Consider the following 12,553-nt stretch of genomic DNA (forward strand, 5'->3'; position numbering starts at 1 on the left):
TATGGCATCACAAAATTCTAAGTAGTTTCTTTGTTATTCTTGTAACAGCATGCGATAATTCATAGTGGCAGTTTATCCTACTACTCTGAAGCCAGAAGAAAAAATATTTAAGCAGCATACACAGTCTGGCAAGGTTTAAGGCATTTTTGTTAATATTGTGGGGCTGCTTTTTGTGTATTTTTCAAAGAAGCTGTTTTAATTTATTCTTCCACCTCCAAACTTTACTTCATTCCTCCCTAATATTTAGATTTTTAAAAAACATCCACAGACTCTGACTTGCATACACCCAGGCAGACAGCTGTGGCGTTTATGCTATCCGCAAGTAGTGGAGTCAACAAAAGGCAGCGTCTGCCCACGTCTCCACTGCTCTCATCCAGTCTGACATGTGAGCAGAAACCATCCTTCAGCAGCAGTTTACACTCATACTGTGCACTGGCAATCAGGCACGTGAGAGGGGCTTCTCTCAGACTGGCGTGAAGATGCTCACCTCTGGCAACGCTGAGACGACAGCTCCGGGCTACTGGACCCCCCAGTTTGTCTGCCAGAGCCCAAAGAAAGAGTGCACTGTGTGGGAACGAGCATTTACATTACGCTCAGCAAAAAGGCCGACATTTTGCAAGCTGAAAGCCATAATCCAGTTGGGAGAATACACTCTGTGTACTGAGGCACCTGGAAGGATTATTGCCCTGCATTTAGTGAACCTCCATCGCGCCTCCCAGTCACGGGGGAACCTGCTGCTTCCCCTCTGTGGAAGCATGGTCTTGCGCTGAGCACAGTTCAGGAAACTCGATCAGTTCTTATCAAGCTCAGGGGTTTGATTGGAAGATTAGGGGATTGAGGGGAAGATTAAAAGATTAATCACCAACTAACTACAGCCTTTATTTCCAACACACTGCTGTTGTCACATGAACTTTCAGAGAGCTACATTTGGGTAACGACATCTACACACTGTCCTTCCTTGACAAGAAGCTACCTACTCCCTGTAAATACAAATAAAAGCAGTATTACAAAAGAAGAAATCAAAAACTTCCCCACTGAGAAAATTAAGGGAAAATGTGACTGCTTTGAATACAACTCTTTCCCTTTTGTCTGCTAGACTTTGTTTAGCTCTACAGTAGAGGGCAGGCGATTCTCATCCCGATGATTAGCTGCTATTAAATCATTTTTAACGCAGAAGCCTAGGCAAAATTGTTCCACAGTCTCCCCTTTCCTACCTTCCAGCCATTATGCTTTAGTTTATATCACTGAAATATGATGCCAAAATCCCCATTTTTAATTTATTTCTTTTTAAATCAACTGGTATGGTTGATTTAGCATAACTTGGTTGAAAACATTTTGAAATCCCTGTTGATTTCTGCACTATTACACTGTATCTATACAGAGGGAAAGAATATTCTTACTGTAACTAAAGATCTATTTAAACACATTTTCTAGAATATTCTCCTTCATGACAATTGAGCTAAAATGGCATTGCATAAGCAGCTTAATTTATTACAGATTTTTTTAAAATTTTCATAGTTAAATAAGCAGCGTTATTATAGCATATTTGAATTAAAAATGTTTACAGAATATTTTTCTTCTTCTAATGTTTACAAAGTATTTTTTGCAAGAAAGAAGCTGACAGAGAAGTGAGACACACACTAAAGAAGTATCATACCCACCATACCCACCACAGAAGCGGGGGGGGCAATATTTCTAACTTTTCCAGTTATTGCTAGTGCAAAATGTTTGCTGGAAAACGCATTTTCAAATGGACAGTTTCCTTTAAGACGTGTCTTAGATACAATTATGGTATCTGAAAAACCAGAATAAGTGCCAACTGATTCACAGCTGTGGAATAACATTTGTGTCCCATTGACATGCAAAATATATTGTATTTTCTGCCTCAAGTGTAAATGCACTCACTGATTTTATCTAGAAAAAAAAAAATCAATGGAAGGTCATTATTTAAAATTAAAAAAAATCAAATTATTTTAATCGAAAGACAACACTTATCAAAAAATAAAGACATGTCAAAGTATCACAATTTTCAGTAATAACTAGGAACTGTGCCTTCCCTCACAACAGTACGTTAAAAATATGTTGAGATTAATCTAATTAAGTGCTACACAAATCTCTCATTTATTCCCTTTCTTAGGGAGTCTTGAGCACCTTTTACGAGCTCTGATGTGTTTAGGTAGGCATAATAGGTAACAAAACAGATGGTCTATATGAATAACTCTATTACCCTACAGAACATTATGACTATTCTAACTCATTCCAGTTGAATCCCCAATTAAAGAGCTTTGTAAACTAGAGTTAAGGTTTAAAATAGCTATCAAGTACCGAAGGGAAAAAGCCTACAGTACAAAACCAGAAACAACTGTTAATCTGGAAATGTAAAGTTTAAACTCACATTTATAACTAAAAACAACCTTTGGGGAATTATTAAAAAGTGAATATTGTCTGTGCCAGCCATGTCAGCTGTAGAGCCTAGCAGTGAGCTGAGAGAGACATTTTGACAGTGTGATTACACACAATTAAACTCCATTTTCTCTGTTTGAAGCGCACTACATTGAACCGTGGGTTTAATATTATTTGAGTATCTCACACATGTGATTTACCACCTTGTGCCAGCAATGTGCTAGCTATTCCTTTTATTTTTGTCCAAATGTTTAAAGTTTGGAGTTGTTCTGCCTGAGTGCTTGTCTAAAATTTCACAGAATTAAACCTCCCTTTGCCCCCCCAACACATTTGAATTTTCATACCCTTTTCAGGGGAACTGTCTTCAGTTTGGAATACCTAACGCAAGGGTGAAATAACCATGTAACTATACAATCTATAAGGAAGACAGTAATTTCTATCTGATCACATTACTTCAGTTCTTCTAGAAGTGTGACAATAAAGCCATGAAACACCCACTTCATTCGTACGTTATTGCCTCAATAAAAGCCTCTCTTTGACATCATCAAGCCAATGTGAAGACATGCCACCAGCTGGTGACATTCTGCTGATACCAATCTTCACGGCCGACTTCCATGCTTTGAAATGCTCCTCTTCCACGGATAGTTTCAGTTTCCCTGTTAAAGAGTAACCTCCAAGTCCTACCGATCTTTATTCTCACTCACTCCTCCTCAGCAGACACTACGTACTATCAGAACCAGCTTTCATCATTTCAGAAGTGATAAAAGCAACCACTACAACTTTGGCAGCATTTGCATTTTTACTGTAATTCATTGTTTTCCATTGCTTACAAATCTTCTGTAACATTCAACTTAGGGGCCAACATTTTTCTGCAAGCAGACACTGCGTTTAAAAGGTGAAATATGTAATTTCTCTGGGGGTGGGGGCAGAGGGCACCCCTTGGCAGCTGAAGCTGCTGGTGGCATCAAGGGAAGGCATGGGGCACAGGAAAAGCCTTTCACAGGAGTGCCGCATGATCATGGGGAGGAAAATCATGTTCCACTCATCTTGCAGTCCTCTAAATAAGTTCAAAGGGCAAAGTTAAGGAACACCTTACCATATTTCTGTGTGTACCTCCTTTCACTGAACAAAAAAAATAAAAGAAACATAAATCAGCGGTGGTTGAGGCAGCTGACACCTCAGGAACCACGCACCTTGTATACTGCAGAGAGATTTAAGTGCTCCTACAATTCACAATATGAAGATGACTCTCTATAGACCTTTAAAGATGGTTTAGAGATGTCAGAATATCTAGCTAACCCATTCCATGTTATATGTATTTTTTTCATTTTTCACAAGCCTGATTTAAAAGGTAAATAAATCAAATACCTAGTTTGATCACTGCTCAAATACAAGCAAGGAAGAGATGACGCTTAGGTTACTAAAAGGATCCAGTAATGCATGCAATGAAAATGGTACATGTAGGCAAAAATATAATAGTATGAGGAGATGGTACATATGCACTTAAAACCACAGCAAAGATACATGATCACGTATAATTCAAGGACTACAAAGTGATCATTTAAGCAGCGTTTTATAATGCTCAGAAAGGAAGGAGGGTTGCACATCCAAGCTTGACTTCGAAATTTTCTGATTTCTGACTGCTTAGTTGTGTGTGCCACGCTCGTCTACTTTTTATTCAGTAACCAACCAAAGTTTCCACAAGGCCCAACCAACTGATCAAAAAGTACCACGTAACATCAAAATGGTAAACAGAACTTACTTTTTTTTTTTATTTTATTGTTCTCATTCTTTAAATCCAGGTTCAATGGCAGGATTTCACAGTATTTTCATACCAATCTGTGAAACGCGTGATACCAACTGTCTTTATGAGGCATAACAAAAAACCCCTCAAAAATGCAAAGGAGTGGTGAAGTTGAGAAAACAGTGAATATGTGTAACAAAAGGCTTTCAGAGCCTACTTTGAACCCTGAACCACAAGGGCACTTAAGCAAACAAAGATCTCACTCAAGTCAATGAAACCACCTGCTTACATACAAGCACCAGCTTAAGCACTTTGCTGTGTAAACTTTCCGAGGACCACATTAACCCAAGCCCGGAAGGTTGCTCCGCAAGAACTGGAAACAGCAGTTTCTGCAGATTGTCCCGTAATTTCCTAATTTATTCACCACAAATTATGAGATGCCTCTTTCCCTTTGTTCTGCACATGCTTTTGGCCCAAGAGGAATATTTTCTAGATTGCTATAGTCTCGTATGTAGTGGAAGGGGATGCATTTTGTTTCCTCAAAAGTGGTGCAGGGAGAGGCATGAAGCCATCTCCAGCAAATTACTTCCTAAAAACCCAGTGGGTAGAGCAGCTACAACCAGAAACATGAAGGAGGAGAGGCAAGAAGCAAGAATGGCTGGCAAGTTCCCACCTTTTTTCCTGTCTCACTTAAAATATCTCCAATAAGAATGAATACTACCAAAGTAAGGAAGTAGTAGAAAAACATCATTTGTGAGGCAAAGAAAATTTTACTAATTGCCTCAAGGAATCATCATGAGCCTGGACGAGATGTCTATCTACAGAATTAAGAAAGAGTGGCAATTCACCATAAGTAGTAGTGCATTTTATATTCTCTTCAAATGACTTTCTTAACTTTGAGTCTCACGCTCTAGTCGGTAAGTAGACAGATCATTTTCTCTTGAGTAATAAATCTGATAAGCAAGCTAATTTGCAATTAATTAAGCATTGCTCAAAATGACTGTTAGCTCCAACTTCTTCAAACTTATCACAACTATTAGAAACTGTAATTCCAAGCAGTAGACCCCATCAGGAAGAAAAAGGGGTAGATTGAACTAAACCATTGGGATTATAGGTCAAAAAGCTCATGAATGCTTCATATTCATTAAATTTCTATTTAGAGGGATTACTAGGAGAGAATCATCATTTAACCAACACCTACCACAACATTTAACCAACACCTACCACAACATTTAACCAACACCTACCACAACATTTAACCAACACCTACCACACAGATCTCTCTAGAATCAGACTACATTTACGGGGTTTTAAAGCCTGAAGTTACTGCTCGCTCTCAATAGCACATGGATTATCTGGAGGATGATTCTGTGCCCGTGGTGGATGGCATTTATAGTAGTGTCAATGTTCCTGAAGAAGTGTTACAGTCTATGCTTGCTCTTAGTTTCTAAGCAGTCTGCTAAAAGCAGGTAGCAACTGTTTGCAGTCAATCAAAAACATGCACAAGCATTCCCCATAAGAATACATATATGCAGCAAATAAATCCTCTCATCAGGGTAGAGGAGGGAAGGGAATACAACCCCTTGGACTTTGCAGCCTATAAGACTTTGAGCATTAAAGACTTAAGGTTTATAGTGCTTCTAAGCAAAGCTAGTGTGAAGAAGAGTCATGAAAGAGCACAACTCATTTTACACGTCAAGATCTTTACCTGTTTATACCTTCCTTGGTGTAGAAGATTGAATAGGTGAGGTTGTCTCCTTGAGGGTCTGATACAGGCGTCCGCCATGTCAGTCTGATGAAGCGAGTGGAGACGAGGGTGGCCACGACGTCCCGTGGGGCTGAAGGCAATGGTCCTGTTGTAGCTGGTGCTAGATGGTCATTAGTGGCACTGGTCAGTGAAGTGGGAGGTAATGTTGGGATGGCAACATCTTGTCATGTGCAAACATTGGGGAATATGAAGGGCAAACATCACCACGGTTTAAGAAAAGAAAACAGAAAAAAAACAAACACAAAAGAAATAAACAAAACCACGATGGGAAACAAAAGAAAATGAACACACAAAAAAGGCCATTAAACTGAAGGCTGACATGCAGGCAAAGGTAACTACTGAAAACTAATGGGAAATATTAAAGGACACATCACTGTCGAGCAAGCAGACCAAATCTCCACTGTAATGGAAGTGGCAAGGGAAAGGGAAGGGTGAAAACTGAGGATAAAATACAACCTTGTAAGAGGACATACCAGCAGCAAACAATACTTTCATTTCTTTGTAAACCAGATGTAATACCAAACATTTACCAATAAAAAAAGCCCAACTTGTATTATTTATTAAAAAATACATCCAGACCCAGTTTTCTACTTTATTTCATTAACATGCAGAGTTAATTTATACTGTTCTCAATCATTAAAAAAAAAATGACACACAGAAAACACGAAGTTCATTTAAGAAGTGCAAACTCATCCAGGTTGTGCTTAATTGCTTAATTGTCTTTAATTAGGCTGAAGTCAGTTCACACAGTAACTGCTTTCTGAGCTGGTTGGGTTCTACAACTGCCTATAGTAAGATGTGGTGACAAACTTGGTGTGGCAGTGAAATAGAGACTTCTTCCTAACTTTCACTAAGGCCCCTGTTTTCTTTCCATCAGTGCTTTTCCTCCCTCTCATAACATATATTACATCATTTTACAAAGACACTAACAAGCATAAACAACTCTTGCCTCATATTATACGAAGACTTAAACTTTTGTGGTAAGTCATGTACATCTTCCTGTATTACTACTTTAAAGCTGGGATAAATCTCCGGGATTATTGCATTAAAAGGTTGGCAAGTTAACAGCACAAGCTGTAATGTACAAATAGCTGTTCTCCAAATCCTGTTAAAGCAATCCATCCAGTAAATCTACCAGTAATATTCTGAGCAGCTGGACCCCAATTACCACAGAGTATTACAGGAAGCACAATTAGTAACAAAAACCTACAGCTCAGGCTACCCTGGATTCTTAACTATTTACCAAGCTTAAGCCACCCGATACTATTTTCCACATGGGAATCTATGCAGCCAAATACCTTTATTCACTTATTAATTATGGAAACTAATTAAAATGGCTCAGATTTTCCCCAGAAAGAGTTCAGGACTAGTACAGCTTTTGTTGAGAGCTGCAGCATCTCCACCTAACATACTATCAGAATACGTGGACTTGTGTCTCAACAGACAAGGAGAAAACTCCACACAAAAAACCTGACTAAACCAGAAAATGTTCTCTGAACAACCAAACCTTCAGGCAGACACACTGGAAATGTCTCAGCTGCACTGAGATGTCCATCATCAACAACAACCTGATTTTAAATTCTAAAAAACCTTGTCAACCAAAGCAGCATCTCACACATAGGCCTTGAATTGACAGAACTCTCATTTTTTCATTTCTATTTCCCAGGCAGCTACTGACAATGGTGAAAGAACAAAATAATTGCTTTTATCAGGCTTGCACAATGTAATAAAAGTATGTGGGGAGAACTATGAAACACTTCATTGTTTCATATGAAACATTACTGTCCACAATACCATAAAGACAAGGGTGTATTTCTTGGGACCAATGACCACCACAAATGAGGCCCAACTCCACGGGGACATTGGCAACGTCCTCCCTCCCTTCTCGCGTGCTGGTGCGTCTGCTACTGCTCCATTGCATCTTCCACCCTTCCTGAAGCTCCTATTCACATTTCATCTCCTCTCTCAGATACTGCCCATCCTGTCAACTGGGAAAGCTTCACTCCCCCAACAAGTACTGGTGTAAATAAAATCACCAATTTAATTACATTTCAATTAGATGTTTCTTCTTCCTTTGATACTAAAATCAATACTTTTTACTTCAATACCTGTATCTTTACACGACTCTGCAAGACTCCCAGAGCTAGAAACATACATATTTTGGCATTGAAAATACAGATCACAGAAAGACAAGCACTCAAGAATAACTTCTTAATTAACTTTTCCACACTGTAATAGCCACAGATCACAATTAAGTATTCTCCAGCACCACCCTCCTGATCACTAGACTACACCGTAAATTTCACATTCATTGCAAAATCTAAACTATTTTTATGTTCCCATAATTATGTTTCTTACAGAAATGCACCACATTTTAGCTCTTCTTCTGGACTCAGATAGGGCTCCTGTGCCCACAAGGCTAACCTTGTTATTGCAGACTACTCAGTACAGGATATTTCATTATGCAGCTTCACCCCTTGTTTGATGGTACAGTACAATATACCAAGGAGCAACAGCAGCGTCTTGGGGCAGAAAAGGTTCTAGCTGAAGTTATCAGCACTTCCAGTTACCACTATAACCTTACTCCAACATACAACATCACCACTTCTCAGAGCAGTGAGCATCCAAGTGTGTTGTGAACAACTTTTTGACACCAGTGCTGGATGATCCAGCAGGAGAGATGCTCTCCTACATTTGCTATTTGTAAATAAGAAACATTTGTTCAGAGATTTGATAGTCAATGGCAGCCTTAGCTGAAATGACCCTCAGATGGTAGAATTTAAGATCCTGAGGAAACTGAGGAAGGCATTTGGTGTAATCAAGACACTGAACTACAGGAGAAGAATCTTGAGCATAGTCATGGGACATGTGCAATCCCATGGATGGCTGCCCTTATGGGCAATTGAGATCAGGAGAGCTCGCTGATCTTCAGGGACAAACCACTCACAACCCCAGAATGATTCATTTTCCTGCAAGCAAGAAAACAAATGGGCATGGCAAGAAGGCAGCTTGGCTGAACAGGGACTCCTGGCCCAGCTTAAGCACAGAAAGTGTAAAGGAAGCAAAACCAGACCAAAATAGCTAACCAAACAAAATACAGAAACACCATCCAGGCATGCAGAGGTGGAATTAGGAAAGCCAAATCTGGACTGGATGGGTGGATGGTGGGGCATGTGGAGAGCTGGCTGGCCCAGCAGGCTCCCAGCATTATGGTGAATGGGGTGAAGACTAACCGTCAGCCTGGGTAATGAGTGGCATTACCCAGGGCTTGATTCTGGGACAGAGAGGGTTTCATGTCTTCATCAGTGACCTGGATGGTGGGACAGAGATCATCCGTAGCAGGTTTGCAGGTTATACCAGATTGGCAGGAGCAGTAGACAGACTGGCAGAAAGAGGGACCTGTGAGGCGGGAGAAGTGGGCTGGTGGGAACCTCAGAGTTCAGCACTGACAAATGTGGAGTCCTGTATCAGGGTCAGGGGATCTTCCCAACTATCATCTCTCTGCTCCTAAATAACAATTAGAGTGCCAATTCAGTGTCACATTTATGGTCCCGGTTACATCAGCCAGGCTTTTCCCGTGTTTAAATTTGAGCCCATATTAGTAGTTCACTTGGACTGGAGACTTACTCACTGCACCTATCTTTACTCCTTCCACATCATGTTTCCACTGAGGAACAAGGTATGGTACTCTGCAAAAACCTCCTTGGTGCCATAGTTTTCAGCATCTTTCCCAGAGTGCCTGCTTGATTGATTTCCATTTAATTTCAAATTTCTGTTCACTTTACACTTCAGTTGAATATTTTTCCCTTGCAGAGAGCTTTAATTTCCTACCCTTAGCTATTAGCTAATTACATTAATTTAAATATTTAATACATTATTTAAAACCATGAAACAGTTTGAGGAATAATCTGTAGGGAAGCCGTTATAAAAACCAACTTGTGTTTTACAGCTGCATCAGCCAAATGCCTTCTGAAGCAGCATCTTCTGAACCATTCTGGTGAACTCCTTGATTGATTGCTTCGCGCATTTATTTAAACTACTTGACATGTGAAGTGTCTCCATTTTTAAAAAAGAAAGTTAAGACATTTCATATCCAGCACAACAGGCCATTGCTACTTCAATACACAAATTCCTTACAAACACCATTTCAGTTGTTCATTTTAACTCTAGGAAAACTAAAAGAGATTAACTTCTGCTGTATGGACTTACAAAGAACAAAACTCCAAAGAACAGCATGAGGCTGCCATTCTCCAGTACAGTTATCTTTTTAGAGCTCGAAATGTAAACCATGTATCTTCCATCACATTACATTAATACCTTCATTTCTCTTACGTGTCTTGGTAATATTGTCAGGTGATCTGCTTCAAATTACATGTTCTTGATGCAAAAGCTGCATCTTACCTGTCTTTAAAAAATCATTCTATTTAGTTAAAATGTAATAGAAATATTTTTTAAATAATGAAATTGAAACAAAATGCTGAAATTTCTCTAAGGAAAAAATATTCCCCTGATAAATTTTTAAAATTCATCTGCTTAATCTAAAACACATCCCACATACTCATGTATTTGTCTCCCTATATAATGAAATAGATCCATCTTTTACTTAAGTGATCTGCACACAGTGCTTGAAGAACCTGCAGGCATCAAGATGAAGAGTCTGGGAGAGATGCCAAGATTTCCCAGATTAACAGAAACCCAGTTTTATCCCCGTGCAAGACTCAAAACCAGAAATATTCCTTCTGACAGCATTATAGGTAGATCTATCAAACACAACAAAAAGCTAGGGGTGTCTGAAAAATAAACTACGAACCAAATAAAAGCACAAAGGACTTGTAAATCATACAAGGTAAGCAATTAATAGGCAAGAAAACTCACCCACTGAAAGCTACAATTGAATACCAGCTTGGTAGCAATTTGGTACTGTTGATAGCTGTGGAACGTATTTAGAAGACTAGGTTATTTCCCTTCCTTTTTTCCCCATTCTTTCTCAAAATGCCTTGAGTACCATTACCAACTGATTTGTACACAGCCATGTGAGCAGAATGCTCAGCAGTACAGAGGTGTGTTAATGAGTAATTACACTAAAATTAGTTTTAATGCCAATAAGGGAGCAGCTTTATTACTTCAAGCTTTTAAGCATGGTGTAACAAGTAACATGCAAAACAAATCTCTTCTTTCTAACATATATTTAATCACTTTTTAAAAAGTGACTATACTCTGGAATATTTTTTGCAGGCCTATTCCTACACGGTTTCACATTAACGTTTGTTGTTTTTTTTAAAATAAAATATGCATATTCAGCAAGTGACATGCTAAGAACATGGGAAAAGAATGACATTGTTGCATGCCAGACTCGTATACAACAGATTTCTCTTTTCAACCATTGCCGATATATCAGTTTTTCTGAGCTTGTATTTTTCTAAGGGATCAAGAAAAAGTCCTTGCTCAATTTGGCATCACACAAAGGCTGTACAGTTGAGATATAGAACGTTGTATTGAATAGCATTTGAAAGAAATCATTCAGCAAAACAGCTGACAAAATGAATCACTCCTTAAACAGTGGCTCCACTGCAGTCAGGGGCTGAGAGGGGGAGACTGAGGTTAAATAAATGTTGCTAAGAGGATACATTAAAACTGTCGCAATACAATTTCAATTCTGGATCAATAGACAAGGAAAGTCACTTGATTTATCTGTCTGCATCTAATGAAGTTAAAAGCTAACAAAAATAAGTTAAAAGCAAAGCAAAGTATTTCAAGCAGTCCTTTTCCCACTCTGCACCATAATTTTTCTAATGCTTATGTAGTAACCTGGACAACAGAGCGATGTCTAAACTACTAAACAAATACAGGTAATGTTCAACTACTGAAACCCAATCGTTGCAGGCCATCCAGCAACCCACCAACAGGGTGAGGTAGGCAGAAAAATGAGAAAGTAGGATTTTCTTAACTTTCCACTAGAAATTATTTTTACCCACGGTACATATACTTTACACAGGATTCCAACACATAGCTTTGTGCATTTGTGCTGCCCAGGTGCAACGCCGAGACTTGCAGCTAAGACAACCCTAGCACAAATCCCACTGATTCAGTATAAGAGAAGATTCCTTCTCTCTCTCTCTCCCTCCAGACCTGTGTTTTGCAAACCATAAGGTTCCCAGCTCGTTTTCCTGTGCAGAACAGAGACGTGGGGACATGCGTCTGGACTGCTAATTTCTCAAATCCTTTCTGTCAAGCTGCTCTTTCCAAGGGTTTCTTCTGAGCAGACATCACCTTTCGCAACTATTTTATCAAAATGTTTTGCAGAGTGCACAGATACCCACAGGGAGTTGGACTCAAACAAATGACTCATCAATGACTTCTATAACTTGAACCCTCCACTGGCAAAAGCACAATGTTTTAATTTTACCAACATTAGACTGGTAAAGGCTACAGATGCCTATCAGTTTGATACACTAATGTGGTACCCAGCTTTTATTCATGTAGGAAAAATGACCCCCACTGCTGTTAGCATAATTCACTGCAGCAAGATAACAAACAATTTGAACATGTGTCTGTGGTGCTATTCTAGCATCGTCATTTCAGGATGCTGATGTGATCTTTTAAAAACAACTCTGTCAAACGTCACACCTGAAAACTAA

At 39.2% G+C, this 12,553-nt stretch overlaps 1 protein-coding gene across 5 annotated transcripts in view; it reads right to left on the reverse strand.

The window, feature by feature from the left end:
- NEO1 (neogenin 1) overlaps positions 1-12,553 on the reverse strand; it is a 213,248-nt gene that overhangs the window by 48,153 nt on the left and 152,542 nt on the right. For 3 of the 5 annotated variants that reach the window (XM_072870678.1, XM_072870676.1, XM_072870675.1), the window contains exon 8: positions 5,856-6,075. In XM_072870678.1, coding sequence (XP_072726779.1) covers positions 5,856-6,075 — 220 coding nt within the window. The remainder of the gene's footprint in view (positions 1-5,855; positions 6,076-12,553) is intronic. The other 2 variants (XM_072870677.1, XM_072870679.1) reach the window with 1 other exon arrangement.

This window comes from Ciconia boyciana, chromosome 8 (assembly GCF_034638445.1).
Source record: "Ciconia boyciana chromosome 8, ASM3463844v1, whole genome shotgun sequence".
NCBI classification, from domain to species: domain Eukaryota; kingdom Metazoa; phylum Chordata; class Aves; order Ciconiiformes; family Ciconiidae; genus Ciconia; species Ciconia boyciana.